This window comes from Megascapheus bottae, chromosome 3 (assembly GCF_031878675.1).
Source record: "Megascapheus bottae isolate mThoBot1 chromosome 3, mThoBot2.hap1, whole genome shotgun sequence".
Taxonomy (NCBI): Eukaryota; Metazoa; Chordata; class Mammalia; order Rodentia; family Geomyidae; genus Megascapheus; species Megascapheus bottae.
The window spans coordinates 67,661,311-67,683,303 of NC_143511.1; the positions used below are offsets into that span (position 1 = coordinate 67,661,311).

Genomic DNA, 21,993 nt, shown 5'->3' on the forward strand with positions numbered 1-21,993 from the left:
CCCCCCTCCCCCCCTCTCTCTCTCTCCTTCTTAAAACAATAAAGAGATCATGCCAATTTAAAATTTGTATTTTAAAGTCAATTTGTTTGTCTTGGATTACTTTGATGAAAACATAAACATAAATATGTAATACTTAACACACGTGTGTCTCAGTCTGTTGGGGGTGGTGTAACAAAATGCCACAAAGCGTTTTGCTTGTAAATAACAAAGACTTATTTCTCTCAGTGGTAGACACTGGAAACTTCAACCACACGGCACTGTGAGCAGAAGCAGTGTGTGATCAGGATGCATCTGCTCTCATGTTTATGAACAGCACTTCTCACTGCATTCTCATATGTTGGAAAGGCAAGGGTACCTGGGTTTCTTTTTTATTCCATTCCTTTTATAAACACCATATGACCTATTCACTTCCCAAAGGATACCATTGTGGTGTGGGTAGGGTTTTCAACCAATTGGGAGGGTGGGGAATTAAATAACTCAAACCTACAGCAGTGTTGGATTTGATAACTGGAAGCTAGGCTTTTCCATGTGATACCACTTTACCTGAGCAAAGAGAAAAAAAATTATAAATGTCTTAGTTACTTTTTAAAGTAATGTTATTCCCAATTATATTTAGAAAAAGAAAATTTAGCATTTTTTGGTCAGTCCTGAGGCTTGAACTCAAGGCCAGCGGAGGTGCTGTCCTTGAGCTTCTTTTGCTCAAGGCTAGTACTCTACCATTTGAACCACAGCTCCTGTAAGAAAAGAAAATGAGCGGGAAGGGTGAGACTGAACAGACCAACAGATTTTATTTGGGAGGAAAGCCTGAGCAGGGCAAACCAAGTCTCCTTCAGCATGGAGCACATCCCACCTACAAACTAGAGTCTCTCTAAATATCAGGCAGAAAGAGTGAAGTCCGATGGGGCAGATGGAAGCAGAGTGAGACAGAGTCGGTGTAGGTCAGCGATCTTCTCTAAGACGACAGGTTTGTTCTTCTCAGTGGTAAAGGGAGGAGAGATGATTCAGTGAGGATGGGCAGCAAAACAGTTCTAGATATGGCGGGGAGGGGGAGCTCTACTTCTGTACTTCTGTACTTCTGGCTTTTTTTTTTTGCTACTGGAGATAGAAGAATCTCAGGACTTTTCCTGCTTGGGCTAGCTTCAGACTATGATCCTCAGATCTTAGCCTCTTGAGTAGCTAGGATTACAGGCATGAGCCACCAGTGCCTGGCTGTCTTATTTTTTAACTGTAGTAACTTACACTTTTCCCCACTTTCCATAAAGATAATTTTTCATGGTTGTGACATATGTTACCTCCTACATGTCCTAAAGTTTTCCAGATATATTCCCAATCTTTGTTCATGGATGGTTTCTCTCCCCATTCGTTTCATCTCTACTTGAAGTCTTTGAAATTGTTCTTCTCTATTTCCTCTATCGGCTCAGGCAGTTTCTTTGGTTTAGAAGGGATCCTGACTTCCCTTCCTGCCAGCTATTAGGTCAAGAAGGAAAGAAATGCATTGCATTTTTTCTTTTCTTTTTTTTTTTTTTTTTTTTTTGGTCGGTCCTGGGGCTTGAACTCTGGGCTTGGGCACTGTCCCTGAGCTCTTCAGCTCAAGGCTATTTCCCTACCCCTGGGCCCGGGCATTGTCCCCGAGCTATAGTGCCACTTCTGGTTTTCTAGTGGTTAATTGGAGATAAGAGTCTCACAGACTTTAGTGCCCAGGCCAGCTTTGAACCGCCATCCTCAGATCTCAGCCTCCTGAGTAGCTATGATTACAGGTGTGAGCCACCGTGCCCGGCTTGTGTATTGCATTTTTTAAACCAAAGAATATTATACGCTTTATCCCACTGCTCCAGTGTGTCCTGTCACTTTTCCCCATCGAACTGGCATGGAAAAGTTTATATCAACTTTCAGGGTGAGGGAGGGATTTCAAGATGCTTATTTACCCATAAAGTGTCAATCTTGAACCATCTTAGCCTGACACAAATGTACTAAAGTGTCAAAAGGCAAACACTTATTTCCTACTACTGTATTTAAACAAATGTTTTACGTTGGGAAATAACAGATAGCCAACACATATTGTATATTTTTTATCAGTATTATCCTAACTACTTTACATATGTTAAGTCATTTATGTTTCAAACCTTTATGTTCCATCAGGTGGATACTACTCATTCATTCATTTTACAAAAGAGAAAAGTTAGTCATGAAGCAGGTATGAAATTAGCCGAATGCATAGATAGAATCCATGGTTTGGATTCAATCCGGTACCAGAGTCTGGGTGTTTAACTGAGGAGTATACTCAATTATTCACTATGGATTTTTATCTCCCTAGGCTCAACCTGGCCCTAGAGGGAGAACAGCAGCTGAACAATGTTGTATTGTTTTTATATTTTCATTTTTTAAAATCAGGAGCGTAAAAAAATATCACAGGAATTGAAACCTCTTCTTTGTTGTAGAGATCTGATTGTGGACCATCTTTTGAGAGAGATTTCCTTTCATGAGGAGATCAACAAGCAGATAAATTTAATGATTCATGGTCATACCCTAAGCACAAAGAGGGCTGTTAGAAACACTGGAGACTTCCAGACCTTGTTCATCGCCACATCCACAAAAACAGGTCATCACACCTAAAGAAGGTATTGTGACATAGTAGCATCATAATGGCTAGCATGTACCTGACCCTCTCTCCCAGGGAACAGCAGGGTTTCTTGCCGTGGATCATGTAGGACCGAGGGTGGGAGGAGACATTCAAAGTGCTTTCTTCCAATGATGACTCCGAGTTGACTGCAAAGTTGAGTCTGGAAGGGAATGGGTGTTTATTAGCCCATTGTTTAGGGAAAGATGGAATATGAGGTTTCAGAATGTTGTTCAAAGTTATCTCAAGCCAAGTGTAGTGGTATATGTATGTGATCTCACCTACTCAGGAGGTAGGGAGGGAGGACGACTGTGAATTCTAGGTCAGTCCAGGCAAATTTATCAAAACCATATTTCAAAAAAAAATAATAAAAACCAAATGGGCTGGGGCATAGCTCAAATGGTAGAAGCTTTTCTAGCAAGCAGGAGGCCTTGGTTACAATCCTCACCACAGCAAAGAAGTTATTTCCACCTGGCCCCCTTCCAGTGCCTGAATCCATGGCAGCTCTAAGGAAATGGCCAGCCTCTTTTTAAATACCTACTCTGATGTAATCTTACCATCGTACATTCTATTTCCTCTTTGTGTGGCTTTGTTACAAAGTTAGGCATTTTGTCTAGTGAAATCTATCTTCCTGTAGCTTCTACTACTTGAGTCTAATTTTACTTGTGGGATGATACAGAATAAGTCGTCTCCTTCTTTGGCAAGACAACCCCCAGGGAGATGTGAAACCTGTGATTCCATCCTTCTTAGGTTTTGCCTTTCAGGCTCTCTGCACAATAGGCGCTTGAATTGTGTCTCTCCTCACATGGTTGTCTGGCCAATTTCCAGTCAAGTTGGTATCCACTGACTGCTTCCTAGGTAGCAGATGCTTTCTAAGTGTGGAGTTAGATCACCTCATGGAATCAGGCACCAGCCCCAGGGAAGAGTTATTATCTCATTCCTGTCTATAAGAGTGCCTAAGATTTTTTTCAAGACTCCATGGATTTTGTTTGATTCTGGCTTTAGTCAGATATTAGTGGAGAGCAGTGAATGAAGATTTAGGTCTTCAACAAAGGGCAGCATCTGGCTAGATGCAGAAAAGCTAGGCATATCAGTGAAAAGAGGGACCCAGGATGGTGGGGCATCCCAGATCCACTAGAAGCAGAGAGCAGGATAACTGCTATCTGAGGATAGCCAGAGCAAAAAGTATTATACCTTATCTGAAAACAAAGCAAATGCCAAAAGAGCAGAAGCATGGCTCACTCTCTGACCAAGTGCAAAGTCTTGAGTGTAAACCTCAATACCTCCAAAGCAGACAAAGACACGATGGGAAGTTGGAGTGAGAATAGTTCTAAGGTCTCAGAGACCCAAAGGGGTAAACAGCCAGGAAAGGGTGGCACAGAAAGGCATGGTGTGTATGTGTGTGTGGAGGAATAATAGTAAAAGCTACCTATTGTTGAATGCCTACCAAGCCAAGTATTTTGCATACAGAATCTCCCTAAAGAGAATTAGGATCTCTATGTTACATACCAGTCAACTGAGACTTAGTGAGGATAAGGTGTCTACAGAGCTAGTAAGCAGCAGTGCCAGAATTTAAATTAGGACCACTAAATCTGGGCCCATAGACCTATAATGATTCCCAAAGAAGTAGACTACTGGAGATGTGAAAAGGAAGAAAGTGTCTATCCCATGAGAGGAAGGATCCCAGGACATAGGAGATAAGCCAGGACACAAGGCAATGCCTGGCACCCCTCAGAGAGGACAGGGAACTTAGTTCTCAGAGGGCTAGTTTTTCAGACATGAGTAATGTCCAGTACAAAGCTATCCTGATTTGAGTTTCCCTCAGAGGTAGATTTAGGGAGAAGAAGAAACTTCAGTGAGATTAAATACAAGTGGATATGCAATCTCAGAATCAGAAACAAAAATGATGTCTGTCTTTAGTTCCCTGTAGTTTTTTTTAAAGTTACTTTCTCAGTTCAATGGTTTACAAGCATTAGCATGTATCAGGATTTAACCAGTGGACCAGTTAAAAGAGATGGCCAATTCCAGTTTTCAGATTCAATTCTGATTCATTAGGTCTAGGGCATAGACCGGAGAATTTGCACAGCTACCAAATTAGCAAACAATGCTGATGTAGCTTTTCCAGGGCTCAAGTTTAAGAACAATTGATCTATTTTATTGATGAAGGGGACTTGGCATACAAATGAAAATAGAGAAAAAGTAAACAACTTGCCCGTAGGCCAGGGGCACGGTGTGGGTAGGTCTATAGACAGTGCATAGCAATATGAGTGACTGCAATATGAACTTGTATGAACTGGAAAATTCAGAAGTCACAGCCAGAAGATCAAGCAGCTCCTGCATGGGAACAAGGGAAATCAAAAGACCCAGGATGGATGAGGCAGGGGACACAGACTGGCCAAAACCAGAGATCTGGTGAGGGCAGAGGTCAAATAGGGTAGAATTAGTGTCCAAAATCTGCAGGCTTTTGGCTGGGTTGCAAGGAAAGAACTAAAAAGGCAAGGAGCCAGGAGCAGGCTCCCGGGTTGTGGTCCAGTATGAGTCTGGCTATCGCATTTCAGTGACTCACCATTTCCAAAGCCTTTCTTGCTTGTCCTGTGGTGGGGACCTGTCAGTCCTGAAGTGCCCAAGAGTGGCCCTCTGATAAGGGTGAGGTGAAGCCCTCTAAATAAGAGCAGTCCAGAGAAAGACCAAACACTGATGTCTGTGGGATTGACATTCTCCATTTCAGGGTTCTTCCCAGACTCAGTATTAAGGAGTACACCTGAAGCAAACCTGTTTCCCTTTGGTACCCTTCATCTCATTTCTTGTAAACCTCTGTTCAGTTGTTGAGTGCACACTGGGAGGCAGCCCCTGTGCTGGGAATACAGATATGGATAAAAGAGGCCTTAATCTTCCAAAAAGTTACATTATACTTGAGTACAGTCTTGTATAGATATCATTACAACATTATTGGGTAAATACAGTTTTTTGTTTGGTTTTGGCTATGTACCAGTGGTTTACATCTGTAATCCTAGGTACTCAAGGGTCTCTGATTATCAGGAAAACTGAGGTGTCATACCAGGCAGGCAAAAAAAAAATAAGATCATACCTGGGCATGGTGATATGTGCCTGTCATCCTAGCTACAGTGGGAAATGTAAATAGGAAAATTGTGGATCATGTCTACCCTAGGAAAAAGTAAGACTCTACAAGATAACCAGGCCAAAAGGACTGGAGGTATTAGCTTAAACTGAGCAAACCCCAGGACTGCCAAAAATAAAATCATCTTATTTCTCAACTACAGAGCTTCTGATCTTTCTTAGATCCTTGTATGACCTTCTGCCACCTAGGTCATTTGTAAGCTGCTGCCTCTCTGACCTCCTTAGAGAAAGTAGAAGCTGAGTCCATTTAGTCCACACTTCCTCGTTTTACACTTAAAATAACTTCCTCTTGCATCCATTCTTTTTTTTTGTCAGCTCCCTACCCTAGACTGTAACTGTAACTTCAGGAGAACAAACCCCTTGTCGCTGCTGAATTCTTAGGTTTGTAGAACCAGTATGTAAAAGTAACTTCCCTTTTATTCATTCAGAAAAGTGATTTCCAGTTGAACCTTTGGGGCCTTCCAAAGTTTTGCAAAGAAAGTTTTCCAAGCCTACCTATCATCTTCCCAAGCTTTCCAAGTACTGCTGCTGAGTTTCTAAGACTTTACTACTGTGACTGAATCAACACTCCGTTCAAGGCACCTCACAATAGGACGGAAAGCCTGCATCGTTTTTTTCCTCTAGGAGGTGAAATGGGCTCTGGGTGAGTGGCTGGCCCAAGATGACACAGGCTGCAAGGTGATGGGGTTGGAGAGGAAATTCTAGGAAAAGTCCACTAGGTCTTGAAGCTCATAATTTGTCTCCGGCCATCCACCTCTCTGCCTCACCCATCCCCATGTTCCGGGGACACCTTTCCACCATGTCCCCTCGAGGGTCTTATCCACGTTTCCCCGTGTCTCCAGCGCCTGGACCTCTCTGGGCGGAGGCTCGCAGGGTAGGGTGGGATGAAGCAGCCAATGGCGTGCAGAAGGCAGGGATCTGATGTAGTTTTCTCCACGGGAGGACCGATGGCAGCCTCATTTCAGGGCCTTGCAGCGATCGAGCTCGGTGAGCAACGAGGAAGGGAGGAGAGGTTGCAGGGGCATCCGTGCACCCCGGCGGGCCCGCGCGGGCCCCAGACCCCAGTGCGCAGGCGTGGTGCGCTCCTCGCCCCGCCCTTCGGCGGGCCTCCCTTTCACCCTGGCAACCGCGGCGCGACAAGCAGGCGCGCGCGCGCGCGCGGACGGGCAGGGCGCGGACGGGCGGGGCCGGGCGGCGCCGGTGCGGGCCGAGGAGGCAGTGGCGGCGGCGGCGGCGGCGGCGGCGCGGCGGGCGGGTATCGGTCCTGAGGTGTCGGCCTTCCTCTTTCTCTCCTCCATCTCCCTTGGTTCCTGTCGCAGGTTGGGGCCCGGCCCGTCGCCATGGACTCCCAGAAAGTAAGCAAGCGAGCGAGCGGGGCGCGGGGCGGCGGAGGCCGAGCGGGGGGGCGGGGCGCCCGGCCGGGCCGGTGGGCGGCGGGAGCCGGGGCCGGGGCTCGGGCCTCGGCGGAGGGTGAGGCCGCGGGAGTCGCGGCGGAGCGGCGCCTGCAGGGATGCGGGAGCCGCGCCCGGTGACCCCGGCTGGCCTCTGCCCCGCCCTGCTTCCTGGGCCCCGACTCGGAGGAGAAATGGGGAGCGGCCCCCAGTCGGCGTTAACCCGCCACCCTCTGCCGGGCCCTGGGCCCTCTTTTCTTCCCACAGCCGGCGGCGCGAGGGTGTGTCCTTCCTCCTCTGGGATGGAGGGGACCTGGCACTGCCTTGGTTTTGGTCCCCCCCCATCCCGTCTTCCAGGAAGTCTCCTCTCCCGGCCCCAGCAGGTGCTCTTTAGGGCCGGGGACCCAAGACGCCAGGGTCGCTGCTGTCCCCTCTCTCTCCCAGGACTTGTTTATGTTAGCGTTGGTTGAATGGAGAGGGAAGACTGACAGTTGTCAGGGCGGCCACCCCACCCTCTCTGACCCGCGTGGGGTCACTGAAGAGTGACCCTGGGTGCAGGGGGCGGCGAGGGGGGGGGTCTTGTGGAATATTCTATACTTTCAAGTTGAGAAAGGATCAACAGAGGAAGCTTTTTGATGAAGCCCAAGTACTTAATGTAGCCAAGGTATTGCAAGTAAGTTTTTATTATTATTATTATTATTATTATTATTATTATTATTATTAATTTTAAACAGGCAGTCAGAATCCTTATACAGAAATAAACCACTCTGTTCTCTTTGTTACGTTATAGTGTCATTGAGATATAATACAATATAGGAACAAAAACAAGTGTTATTAATAATGCAGCAGGGGAAAGAACACAAGGGCAAATCTAAGAGGCCATGCTTTTCTATTATTAGAAAAGACTTACTGAAACAAATGTTTTTTTTTTTTTTTGGCCTGGATTCACCTTCTGTGAGGACCACTGGAGTTAGGGCACGAAGGCTGAGTAGTGTGATGTGTTCAGCATCCCCTGTTAAAAGCGCACATGATTTTCATTGTATGTGTTTGACCTGAAATTCAGTTGTGTATATTTGTTATTTTCAAGACTATTTTAGAACAAGTGTATATGTTTTGAATCTGTGTGCATGGAAGACCTCTCTGCCTACATTTGTTAAATATATTACATCCCATTAGACAAAAGGCATATGGTGATTTGAATGGACATTAGCAGAAGGCAAATGGAAGAATTAAAGTTGGGAGCTGCGTGTTGAGTTCCCTGGTTACATACCAGCTCTGTGATACAGAGCAAGTCATTTAACAGCGATTAATCTTATTTCTTCATTTAGTCAGCAATGATGAGGAAACATAATATTTTATAGTTTATGAATTACCAAAATACTTCATGGGCAGTAAAATGATTAGCTATGATGTGAAATATGCTGGAAATATGTTGGATTTCATTGTTGATATCGAATAGTCTTTTAGTGAATAAAAACTCTGATTTTTTGTAGCTTACAAAGAGTAAGTGATACTATTTCTTTTAACCCTTTGCAGAACCCAGTGGTTTGATTTTGGGCTTTCTTTTCTCATGATGTGTTGCAACAGTTAGTTGCCTTAAAATCTAGTGAACTAAACTAGATGTTTATTTCTCTTTAACTAAAACAGTAGTGTGCCTTCATCATGAATTTTAGAGATTATTTTCTATTTTAGAATGTTAAAATAGTAGCAGAGGTGCTAACCACAGTATAAGGAAAATAGGTACTGCAAATTATGACACAGGGTTAGCATGGCACACACACATATACACACATATGCATATACCTTTTTGTATGGCATTGGGATTTGGGCTTTAGGTTATGAGGAGGACAAGTCTGGAGCCAGTTTGTCATAGGAGCTTGGGTGAATTGCTCTTCATCTTTTATTTCTTCATCAATAAAATACAAATAACAGTTTACTTCCCTCAAAAGGATTATTGTAAGGCTTTGTATTGTGTTCATTTTCTGTAAACTAACACTGCCTAGATGTTATTGATTTCATAAACTTACTCTAAAAATAACTTTTTTTGGTTTTCTAATCCAGTCAAAACATTTTTACCTTTAAAGTCTGTTTTCTGCTTCTGTATCTGTAAGAAGTTATTTTGAATGTTGATGCCAAGAAAGGCTGTTAAATCCTAATTGAAAGAGGATTGGAAGTTCTGATTCATGCAGCCTCTGACAATGAGGCTAAGTTAACTGGACAGACTTACAGAAGCTTGATGGTGCCTAGCCAACAAATGGATTAGCTTGACCAGCTGCTATTTTGTCTTTGAAAATGACTTGACTTCAGTGTTTTGTTAGCAACAGATGCTCTGTTTGAGTAGAGGAAGGAAGTGTAATTGCTCTGGGTGTGTAAGGCATACTGTTGGATACAGAAAACCACAGTATTAGCTCCTAGAAAAAAAACAGAGGGATTTTGTTTATATTGTGTTTCTGGGGCACCCTTGTGAACAGGATGTGTGATGGATAACTCTCAAGCCTTTTTATTATGTCCTTAAGTGGTTTTAAGATAACATCTCAAAGGTTTCTTTACCTCATGGAATGTGCCTACTCAAAGAAGACACTGAGACAAAACATTTTTGTACAGATCAAGAATCTTGATTCTTGGAATTTGATAGTTTAGGTTAAATTTTGTACAGGTCATTCATATTCAAGGATCCCTGTTTCTAGGAATAGTATTTACTATAGGAATAACAAATAGATTCCAGAGGAAGGGAGTCACGAAGCTCATATGTACATTGTTAGTTGTCACCTTTTTTTCCTTTTTTTCTTCATACTATTTCAGCTTGGAATAGAGTAATGAGATAGGTAAGATTTAATAACTCTAGATTTGGGAGTTTGAATTAAACAGAAGTTTTAAAATATGACAACCTACAGCAAGTAGCATATTTACATTTGGCTTTGTTATCTTTTGCCTCTGTATTGTATCCTGGCAGTTCAAAGAACCTCACCATACCCTTTAACCATATGTCCCATGTTCCAAAATTACTTTCTCGAGAAGGAAGGAAAGCCAGGAAGAAAATGTTTCCTAGTGAAAGAAACAAACTTTGGTTATAGTTCTAAAGTGTTGAACTGCTTTAAATTCTCAAAACAGCTTTTATTCTTACTGTATAAATGTGGAAAATTAAGCTCAGAAAAGTGAAGAGATTTGTTGAATCACAAAAATAGCAAGTAAGTGGTAGTCTGAGTTTTTAAGTCAGGTATTTTTTGTAGCCCAAGATTTAAAAAAAAAATTTTTTTTTATGATCATGGGGCTTAAACTGGGCCTGGGCGCTGTCCCTGAGCTGAAGAGCTCAAGGCCACCGCTGTACCCCCTGGGCTTGGGTGTTGTCCCTGAGCTCTTCATCTCAAGGCTATAGCCCTACCCTTGAGCCAAGCCCCATTTCCCATTTTCTAGAGGTTAATTGGAGATAAAGAGTCTCAGGTTCTTTTGTGCCAGGGCTGGCTTTGAACCTTGATCCTCAGATTTCAGCCTCCTGAGTAGCTAGGATTACAGGCGTGAGCCACCATACCTGACTCAAAGCTTGAACTCTTATTTTTTTTGTTTTTGTTTTTGCACATGACTGGCGCTCTACTTGAGCCACACCTTCGTTCTGGCATTTTTACTTGTCAGTTGGAGATAGAATCTCTTAGGTTCTTTTTGCTTTCGCTGGTTTCTTCAGAATCTCAATTCATAGATCTCAATCTTCTGAGTAGCTAGGCTTATAGTTGTAAGCAACCAACAAATATCTGGCTAGTTTAAACATTTTAACTAGTCTCTACATATGACAATTAAAATTCAAGAATTCCAATTAATTCTTTTAACAAAAGCGCATAAAGAAATTCTCTTGTATGAAGAAGATTCAGGAAGCTTTTTAGTTATTTTTTATTCCAAATGAATGGGACTTAGTAGGTCCTATTCCTTGCTTGCACCTTTAAGACATTTGTAGACTATTTGGGTGGTGTAGGCCTCAGTATAGTTTATTGTCTAGTTTCTACCCACATGAAGTTTTGAAGCAATTGACAGATAGCCAGTTTGATTTGAGAGATGTTCTGTAAGTTGAAACTATACACTAGGTTTTGAATATTTAATAAAAAGAATGAGAAAGGAATTCGTAGATAATTAATACTTTTTCATAATTGGGATCTCCCTATGGTGTCCAGGCTGGTCTCAAACTGTTAGTTTCAGGCAGTCCTGCTTTCACCACCCCAAAAGAAGCTAGACTACAGGTGTTCACCACTGTGTATTACTGGATAGTTGCTAAATATTAATTACATATCAAAATAATGTATTTGGATCTGCTGGGTAAAATAAATATTTCAGTGACTTTGACCTTTTTCTCTTTTACTTTTATGATGTGGCTACTATTGGCTCATAATAAATTCCCATTGGACAGTGCTATACTAAGGCGAATGAGAAAACTGCAATTGGTATAGGCTGTATTCCAGCCTCTAACATCACTATTAGACAAGAGACTAGTAACTTTCAGAAGGTAGGTAACAATTTTAATATGAGAGCATTTGGATATCACTGTACTCAGTAACAAAAGCATTAAAAGCAAGAAGTCCTAGAAATTCATTGGGGCTTATAGCTTACCTACCTGGGGCAATATGCTATAGCTGTTTTCGAAGTTTTTTTCAGCAAAGTTCTTCACCTACAGAGCTTGCTATTAAAAGTAAACAAAGTAAATAATTGGGAAGTTTTATTTTCCATTGAATTAAATCCACTTTTTATGTACATATTTATTCATATTTTGTATATCTGAATTCATTTGAGTTTTATTGTATATCATGATGATTGTAATTTTGTTGTTGGCCTGAATCCATTGGGATTGAGTACTTCTTTCTCATAGACTAAGTGATCTTCTAGAACATTTCATTTGCCCAGTCCTGGCTCATTTTTACCCTGAAGTTTACTATGTATTACTCACAGTACACTGCTGTGAATCTTATGAAAGCTCCAGAGGTTTTCTATAAAACCTTTTAAGGGTCTGGCAATATGGCCTGAGGCCGGGACTATGGCCTAGGGTAGAGTGCTTGCCTAGCATGCATGAAGATCCAGGTTCAATTCCTTGGTACCACATACATAGAAAAAAGCCAGAAGTGGTGCTGTGGCTCAAGTGTTAGAGCTCTAGCCTCGAGAAAGCTCAAGGACAGTGCTCAGGCCCTGAGTTCAAGCCCCAGGACTGGCCAAAAAAAAAAAATCACTGAAAACTTGCCTAACCAAATATTTGTAGAAGTTTGGGTGTCCTGTATGGAGGGGTAGTCATTTGAGTTTAGAGGAAGTATTTCAAGAAGGTTAAGAGCATAATCTGTGGCATTACTAGCAGTGTTACTATGTATTATGCAGCAAGTCTTTGACTCAGGAAAAATTAATACATAAGTTCCTCAATTGTGCTTTCACATGAAGAAGACTGTAGTAACTACTAACTTCTGATGTTAATAGAGTATGTGCAGAACATTTTTGTTAGGGTAAAAACTTTTACTGAACAATAGTTAACTAGAGTATCATCAAAGTAAATACTAAAATATTAGTAAAGTCTTGGATATTGGCTACAAAAATAGATTATTTACTGTGGTTCCAAACATTATATATAAATGTTCAAATGAATGTTACTGTGCTAGATGCATGTTTATTACCTACTTTTCATATTTGCATAGTGTATTTCAAAAGTTTTGTAAATAAATAAAATATTGTTGAATGTCAGTGTCTCCTTGCTCTTGTTCTTCATTTTCTGATGTTATTTGAGAAGTTTCTTTTTGTTTTAGTAGCATGTAAGACTTTGACTCTATTTCATTTCCACTGCCTTACAGCTTAAAAAGCACGAAATCATACAGATCATCTTCAATCTGAAATGTATTATGTGTTGATTACATTGTACACTGGGAATAAGGGAGTTTAAGACAATATAAATACCTTTTGTAATTATAGGCCTTTGGGAATTTTGAACAATGAGGCTCTTTACATTATTCCTATTCATTATACAATATATGCTTATATAAAGCTTGTTTAGAGAATGGTTGTTAGAAGATTTATCATTTTCTTTTATTAAAAGAAAATATTTTAATCCTAGGAAGCGCTACAAAGGATCATTTCGACTCTGGCAAATAAAAATGATGAAATTCAAAATTTTATTGATACACTAAATCACACACTAAAAGGAGTTCAGGTATGAATTTTTATTAAAATTATATAAATGCCATGCTGCATTGTTGAGTCAAATATCAGATATAAATATAGTCCATCACCTTTAGCTTATGAGATAATAAGAGTTAAGAGCAAAGTTTCTGTTTGGGAAAGTCAAATGGTAAGGGGCAAAAAAAAACTGGATTTGCAGTGCTAGGGAATATTAGTGCTTGCTTTTATCCTGTTCAATTTGATGTTTTCCTTTACTAGTTCTAATTAAGAGATAGTTGTATTTTTCCTATCTTTAGGAAGTAAATCACTTTTCAGTGTACAGTGGGAGGAAAATATAAATAAGGAGAGGTTTATTTGAAGAAGAGGATGAGATTAAAACATAAAAATTAAATACAGGCAGACACTAGTGGCTGAGCTTGTGATCCTAGCTTCTCAGGAGACAGAGATCTGAGGATAATGGTTTAAAGCCCGTCTGGGTTAGAAAGTGTGTGAGACTCATGCTTCTATTTAACCACCAGAAAACTAAAAGCTGTGGTTCAAAGTGGTAGAGTACTGGCCTTGAGCAAAAGAGAGCAGGGATGTTCAAGCCCCAGGATCAACAAAAATAAATAATTACATAAACAAACAAAATGCTTGGTTAGGAGGGACAGGAATACTGTCCTATATTTGGGACAGCAGACTACTGCTGTTATAGAAGAGAACTCAAGATAGTAGAGTGATTCTTAGAAAATCCCAATGTATTAGTAATAAGTAAGAAATGGAACTGGATCAGTTACAAAAATCTAAAAGGTCTAGAATTTGATTTTTTCATCCCTAAATTCTATCAGATATTTCAAGGAGAACTAATACCCACCAGACCTTTCAAGATATTTCAAGGAGAACTAATACCAACCAGACCTTTCAAAACTTAAAAAAAAATTGTGAAGGAGGTAGGCCTTCCATTCTCACTTTAGAAAGCCAGCATCACAATGATGCCAAAGCCAGGCAATTATTTTACAAGAAGAGCAAACTATGGCTTATCTCCTTGATGAACATAGATGTAAAAATCACCAACTCCTTATGTTAGTCCATATTTCTTCCCTCCCTCCCTCCCTCCCTCTCTCTCTCCCTCTCTGTATTTCACTTTCTTCTCTCTTTTTTGTGCCAGTACTTGCACTTGACCTCAGGGCCTTGCACTCTTAGTTTATTTGCTCACTCAAAGCTGGTAGTTTGCCACTTGAGCAGTATCTCCAATTCTGGCATTTTGCTGCTGAACCAGAGAACAGAGTTGGATTTGCTGGCTTCTAACTGGGATCCTTAGATCTCAGCCTTCTGAGTAGCTATTACAGGTATAAGCCACTAGTGCCTGGCTGAGTAGTCTTTTAAGTTCTATTTATCTTATATAAGTGTAATATTGTAGAGAACCTGAAAGATTTTTAAAATGATATACCATCATTCTCATCTCTGTATGCCCCAAATGGTCTTCAGAGTTGCTGAATTAAAGTCTGTGCAATATTATATTAAAATAATTTGTCAGTGATCTCTACCTTCTCTTCTCCTTTAAAATTTTTTTTATTTTTTGGTGATACTGGGGTTTAAACTCAAGCACTGAAGACCTTGTGCTTATTAGGTAGGTACTGTCCCACTTGAGCCATGGATAGAGTCCCATGCTTTTTGCTTGAGCTGGCCTTGGCTCACAACCCTACCTAGGTCTTCCATACTTCCATACTTCTATTTCATACTGAAATTACAGGTTATATCATTTTACCCAGCTTGTTTAAAATGAAGTCTAAATAAACCTTTGTTGTGCTGTCCCTCAAACCATGATCTGCCTCATAAGTAGTGGAGATTACAGACGCATACCATTGTGCCTGGCCTACACCAGTGATTCTGATGCAATCAAAGGTAGCATTCAAACTATGGCTATCAGAAGTTATGGCATAGTGTTTGCCTTAGAGCCTGGCACTCTGAATAGTTGGGAAGTTTAAAACAAACTTTTGGCCCAGTGGTGGTTCATGCCTATAATCCTAGCTACTCAGGAGGCTAAGATCTGAGGATCATGGTTCGAAGCTAGCCCGGGAAGGAAAGTTCATGAGACTGTTTCCCCCCCCCCCTTTTTTATAAAAAAAAAAAACCAAAAAACCTTACATCAACAAAGGAAGATATACTTAAGGGAGGAATCCCAAGATGTAACTCTTTCAAACAAATAAGGTTCTGCTTATCAAAACAAATACCAGGAAGTGACAACATGTTTTAGGGGATAGGCAAAGGAAAGGACAGACACAGGGAAGGTGGGTGTAGTCATTATATTCAGTGTACATTATATAAAAGCATAAACTGTAACTTGAGGATAGGGATGGGAGGGGGAAAAATCTGGAGAAATTAAGGAAGGGGTGACATTGGCCAACAAGTATTGTATTTATAAACTGACATAGGGAGATATGACCCCTTTGAACAATTACTTAATAATAATTATTACATAAACCATAAGTCAAATATTAGGCATACATTGATTTTTTGAGGGGGTCATGGGACTTCAACTCTGGGCCTGGGCACTGCCCCTGAGCTCTTCAGCTCAAGGCTGCCACCCTACCCCTGGAGCCATAGCCCCACTTCCCATTTTCTAGTGATTAATTGGAGATAAGAGAGACTCACCATCTTTTGTGCCTGTGCTGGCTTTGAACCATGATCCTCAGACCTCAGCCTCCTGAGTAGGTAGGATTAACAGGCATGAGCCACCACACCCAGCTTATTGATACTTTTATGTTGGGGTTTAGTAGTTTGAAATACGTTATTCTCTTTGAGTATGCTTTTTAGTTTTTTAATTTTTTTTGCTCTTTAGTAAAATCTTTCATTTTTCTTTTTAAAACAGGAGAATTCTTCTAACATACTTTCAGAGTTAGATGAAGAATTTGATAGTTTGTATTCTATATTGGATGAAGTAAAAGAAGGTATGATTAACAGTATCAAGCAGGAACAAGCTCGTAAATCACATGAGTTACAGGTGAGATCAGCTATTTAAATATTGATTTTTTACTCCATTTAGTGCTTTATTGAAAGAAAAAGATTTTTTAATATAACTATACTTGTATCTTGTAGATGAATAGTTTTTAACTTTTGTTTAAGTCACACCCAATTAGGTGTGAATTGTTATGGGTTTGATGTAGAAAGCTTACTGAGTACGTGTGTGTGTACTTTGAAGAAATTTCTGTTCAGATTTTTTCCTCGTCTTTTAATTTGGTTACTTATTTTGTTGTTGTCATAATTGAGTTGTAGTTGTGCATCCTGATTATATTTTTTAAAATTTTAATCCTTAGGATTGAATTTAGGACCTGACACATGCTAGACAAGAGCTTTGCCACTGAGCTACATATTTAATTCTAAAGTCTAGCTATTAATCCTTTATCAGACATATGATTGTAGATATTTTTCCCCTGTAGATTATATTTTTACTCTTGATTATCTCTGAGTGCTTTGCAACTTTAGAGCTTACATTTCAATATTTACTTAGTTTTCAGTTTTTATATAAAGGAATGATTCTACTTGTTCTTATACATATGGAGGTTCAGTTTTTGTCGTATCATTTGTGAAGCTCACTATCTTTCTCCATTGGGTGATATTGGCAGCTTTTTTTGTGTGTGCATGTGAGTGTATTTCTTGGTTCTCTTTTTCTATTCCTCTGCACTGTGTTTCTGTCTTTATACCAGTACCACATTGTTTTGATTACTTTACCTTTGAGCCCTCCACTTTGTTCTCATCCAAGATTGCTTTGGCATGTTGGGATCCCTTGAAATGCTATATCAAGTTGAGACTTTTTGCCAAAAATATAACTGGAAATTTGATAGTCATTTTGTTGAGCTAGTAGATTGTTCTGGAGGTGTTTTAACAATACTAAGTCTTTGCATTTATTTATATTGTCTTCTAACATTATAGGCCTTTTGCTACCTGGATTAAATTTATAATATTTTATTGCTTGTTATATAAATGGAATTTTTTTTGTTTTGGTGTGGGGCTTGGACTCTGGGCCTGGGCACTGTCCCTGAGTTCTTTAGCTCAAGGTTACAGCCCTACCTCTGGGTCTGGGCGTTGTCCCTAAGCTCTTCAGTTCAAGGCTAATACCTTACCCCTTGAACCACAAGACCACTTCTGGTTTCCTAGTGGTTAATTGGAGATAACAGTCTCAAGGAGTTTAGTACACTTGCTGGCTTTGAACCATGGTCCTCAGATTTCAGCCTCCTGAGTAGCTAGGATTACAGGTGTGTGAGTCACCACACCGGCTGAGATTGTGGTTTTTTTTTTTTTTTTTTTGTGGGTCATAGGGTTTGGACTAGGTCTGGGTGCTGTCCCTGAGCTCTTCAGCTCAAGGCTACTGCCCTTCCCCTGGGCCTGGACTTTGTCCCAAAGCTCTTCAGATCAAGGCTACTACCCTACCCTTGAGCCAAGCCCCACTTCCCGGCTGGGATTGTGATTAACTCACTTTTTGACTTGCTCAATTTTGGTGTATAAAATGCAATTGATTTGGGTAACAGGTGTTGTTGAGAACCTGGAAACCATGAGATAATGCCAGTGTTTCTCTTTCTCCCCTATAGAAGCACTGTGTATACCACTTCCAAGGATTAAATACCCTTTAAGAAATGTCCACACTTCTAAGATTGAGGTTTGTGGTTTCTATAGAAGTAGAGGTTATAGTCCTTGGCATTCAAACATAATTATCTTAAGTTTCTATAAATTTCAAAAAAATCTATACTAGAGAAGAAAGAACACTTGTTATCTTCTGAATAACCCATGGTTTATTCTGCAGGTTTTGGACCCAGATTCTTCTTCAGAGCAAGAGTTTGAAATGGTCTTTTTAACAGTGTGGTTGCTTAATCTCCCTCCACCTCTGCACACTTTCCTGTCTGCAGAGCAGCTCTCTCTTCATTTACCACCAGTCAGCATTTCTGTTCCCCAAGCCTGAAACATGCTAAACCTGCCACTACAGTGGGCATGATTGATCTTTTATTATGCCTTTTCCTCTTCCCATCAAGTGACAAATCTTTCATACTATATATATGTTATCCATTTAAATCTGTCTTTATTAACCTCTTCTGTGGGGAGTGGTTTTCCAGTTCTATTTTCCTATTACTTTGAATATCTCCTTGGGAGTCTCTTGATTGTTGGGACCTTCTTTCTGTTTAAAAGTATATGCACAATGTGTTTTTCTTGCACTGTTAGCAAAGAGAGTTAGAAACAGCCAATAGGCTTTGTTTTTTGAAAACTTGAAATTTCTAGATAAGATAAATTGTTAGCCACATTCATGTTGAGATCAGGAACATTGCTATTTAAATTTTAAAAATACCTCCTACTTGGCCAGTCACTGGTGTCTCATGCTTGTAAATCCTATCTTCTCAGGGGACTGAGATCTGAGGACTATGGTTTGAAGCTAGCCTGGGCAGGAAAGTCTGAGACTCTTATCTACAGTTAACTCAACTCCCCTTCCCCAAAAAAACCTAAAGTGGAGCAGTGCCTCAAATGGTAGAGCACTAGCCTTGAGCAGAAAAAGTCAAGGACGCCATCCAGGCCCTGAGTTCAAGCCCCAGAACACACACACACACACACACACACACACACACACTCTCTCTCTCTCTCTCTCTCTCTCTCTCTCTCTCTCTCTCTCTCTCTCTCTCTCTCTCTCTCTCTGCCTCCTTATCTCATTCTTGTTTCTATCATGTTTCTAGCTCATTCTTCTTGTTTCTGAGTTTTACTTGACTAGTTCTTGGGTCCTTTTCTCTGATCTCTTTTGACTAAAAATTCAATCATTGGATAGCAGCACTCTTACAACGATTGCTCTTAAAAGTATTAAAAATTAAGCCAGTTTTTTCTTTCTTTATTTGTTTCTCCAAGCCACTCTGATAGTTTTTGAAAACCTTGAGAGATTATTTTTTTGGAGAGCTAAAAATCTAGTTCTGTAAAGAAAAGAAAAATAGTTCAGGGCCTGGAGTTTGGCCTATTGGTAGAGTGCTTGCCTAGCATGCACGAAGGCCTGGGTTCAATTCCTTGGTACCACATACATAGAATAAAAGCCAGAAATGGTGCTGAGGCTCAAGTGGTAGAGCGCTAACCTTGAGAAAGTCCAAGGACAGTGCTCAGGCCCTGAGCTCAAGCCCAGGACTGGCAAAAAAGAAAAAGATATTTTTCATTTTCTGTCTCTGTCTCTTTCTCTTTTTTCTAAGTAGCTTTGACAAGCACCATTGTTTTTTTGTTTTTGTTTTTGTTTTTTTGCCAGTCCTGGGCCTGAGCTCAGGGCCTGAGCACTGTCCTTGGATTTTCTCAAGTCTTAGCACTCTACCACTTGAGCCTCAGCACCACTTCCAGCTTTTTTCTATGTATGTGGTACTGAGGAATCGAACCCGGGTCTTCATGCATGCTAGGCAAGCACTTTAACCACTAGGCCAAACTCCCGGCCCCAAGCACCATTGTTTTAAACAACTTTTTATTTAGATTTGGCCCTGTCTTAATTTTGTTCTTCCTATGGGCAATGATCCCTGACAATCTGGCTTTTTTCTTTGGTTCAATAATCCCAATGAACTTTTGTTTTTATTCCTGTGGGGGGAAAAATTAAACCTGGTGCTGGTGGCTCACTCCTATACTCATAGCTACTAAGAAGGCTGAGATCTGAGGATCAAGGTTTGAAACAAGCTTGGACAGGGAAGTCTGTGAGATTCTTTTCTCCAGTTAACTATCAGAAAAAGCAGAAATGGAGCTGAGACTAGTGGTAGAGTGCTAGCCTTGAGCAAAAAACAACAGTAAAAGAAAAAGAAAGAAATAAAATGTAGTTGGGATATTTTGAAATAAGATGATTTTTACCTCATTTTTAAGTTAAATACTCTATAAAATGCATCATTCTTATCAGTGGCAACTTTAAAGTATCACAGAAAATGGAAGAAATACTTTAAATATAATTTGGAGGGGCTGGGAGTTTGGCTTAGTGGTAAAGTGCTTGCCTAGCATGCAGGAAGACCCGGCTTCAATTCCTTGGAACCCACAAACTTAGAAAAAAAGCCAGAAATGATGCGGTGCACTCAAGTGGTAGAACTCTATCCTTGAGAAAGCCCAAGGACAATGCTCAGGCCCTGAGTTTAAGCCCAGGACTGCCCCCCCAATATATATATATATAGGAAATGATGACAGCAAAAATGGCTAGTATTTTTTTTAATTGTATTTTATTGTCAGGATGATGTTTAGAGGGGTTACTATTATATTCATCAGGTAAGTGGTTACATTTCTTCTTTTTTTTAAATTTTATTTTATTGTTGGGTGATGTATAGAGGATTGCAGTTACATTCATCAGGTGGTACCTTACTTCTTGAACATTGATATCCCTTCCTATGTTTTCCCCCCACTTTCCCTCTCCCCACTCCCTTCCAGTTATCTTGTTTTTCCCCTTCCCTTCCCCATTTCAAATAAACAAATAAACGTATATACAGTGTACCAGGTAACAAAGTCAGATACAGTAACAACATGAGATAAACCATAAGGAGAGAGAAAGAGGGGGGAGGGAAAGAGGGAGAGAAAGAGAGAGGGAGAGAGAGGGAGAAGGAGAAGAAGAGGAGGAGGAGGAGGAGAAAGAGGAAGAAAGGAAGAAACAACTTCACACAGTAGGTTAAGAACATACACACAGATAACTGGAGTTCATTTCGATTATCCTCGTATCCTGTATGGTCATATCCACATAGCTATTTGAGCTATTGTGATCCTCTGCTAGGAGAATCCTGCATGTGTACTCTTTATTGCAAATGAGGGAAACCATGGAGCCTATGTTTCTTTGGGTCTGGCTTACTTCACTTAATGGAAATTATTCTTTTATTTCATCATTTTAGCCCTTTTTTTTTCTTCTGATATCAGGATTTGAGCTCGTAGACTCACACTTTCTCAACTTGCTTGTTCCTTGCTGGTGCTATACTACTTGAGCCATATCTCCAGCCCTGTTATTCATTGTTATTTTGGAGTCTTGACAACTTTATGGCCTGGACTGACCTTGAACCAGGGTCCTCTAAGCTTACTAAGTACCTGGGAATAAATATGTGAGCCACCAGTTCCCAACTTCTCATTTTGTTTTTCTAGTGATTTTATTGACTTTTTCCTTATTTGCTTTATACTTCCTTTCTTTCATTTTTTTTTTTTTTTTTTTTTTTTTTTTTGTCTGTTGTGGAGTTTGAACTCTGGCTGTGAGCACTGTCCCTGAGTTCTTTCATCTCAAGTTCTTTCAGCTCTAGGCTAGCACTCTACCACTTGATCTACAGCACCACTTTTGGTTTTCTGATGATATTGGAGATAAGAGTCTCAAGGTCTTTTGTGCCTGGGCTAGCTTTGAACCACAATCCTCAGATCTCAGCCTCCTTAGTAGCTAGGATTACAGGCGTGAGCCACCAGTGCACCTGGCTGCTTTATACTTTCTTAATTATAATTTTCAATTTTAATTTTTCTGATATTACAAGTATTTTGACAATTTAAAACAGGAATACCCGGGCACGGTGGCTCACGCCAGTAATCCTACTCAGGAGGCTGAGATCTGAGGACTGTGGTTCAAAGCCAGCCCATACACTAAAGACTGTGAGACTTACCTCCAGTTAACCACTAGAAAACTGAAATTGGCACTGTAGCTCCAGAGGTAGGGTGGTAGCCTTGAGTTGAAGAGCTCAGGGACAATGCCCAGGCCCAGGGATAGGGATGTAGCCTTGAGCTGAAGAGCTC

General features: G+C 40.6%; 1 protein-coding gene across 5 annotated transcripts in view; it reads left to right on the plus strand.

The window, feature by feature from the left end:
* The first annotated feature begins 6,226 nt into the window (after positions 1-6,226).
* Positions 6,227-21,993, plus strand: part of Fsd1l (fibronectin type III and SPRY domain containing 1 like) — a 70,540-nt gene continuing 54,773 nt past the window's right edge. Inside the window, exons 1-5 of one of the 5 annotated variants that reach the window (XM_090330371.1) lie at positions 6,227-6,433; positions 7,075-7,110; positions 11,540-11,635; positions 13,217-13,312; positions 16,133-16,264. In XM_090330371.1, the coding sequence (XP_090186497.1) occupies positions 7,096-7,110; positions 11,540-11,635; positions 13,217-13,312; positions 16,133-16,264 (339 nt within the window). In that variant the 5' untranslated portion in view covers positions 6,227-6,433; positions 7,075-7,095. Of the gene's footprint in view, positions 6,434-6,992; positions 7,111-11,539; positions 11,636-13,216; positions 13,313-16,132; positions 16,265-21,993 lie in introns of those variants that run through there. The other 4 variants (XM_090330372.1, XM_090330370.1, XM_090330374.1 and 1 more) reach the window with 4 other exon arrangements.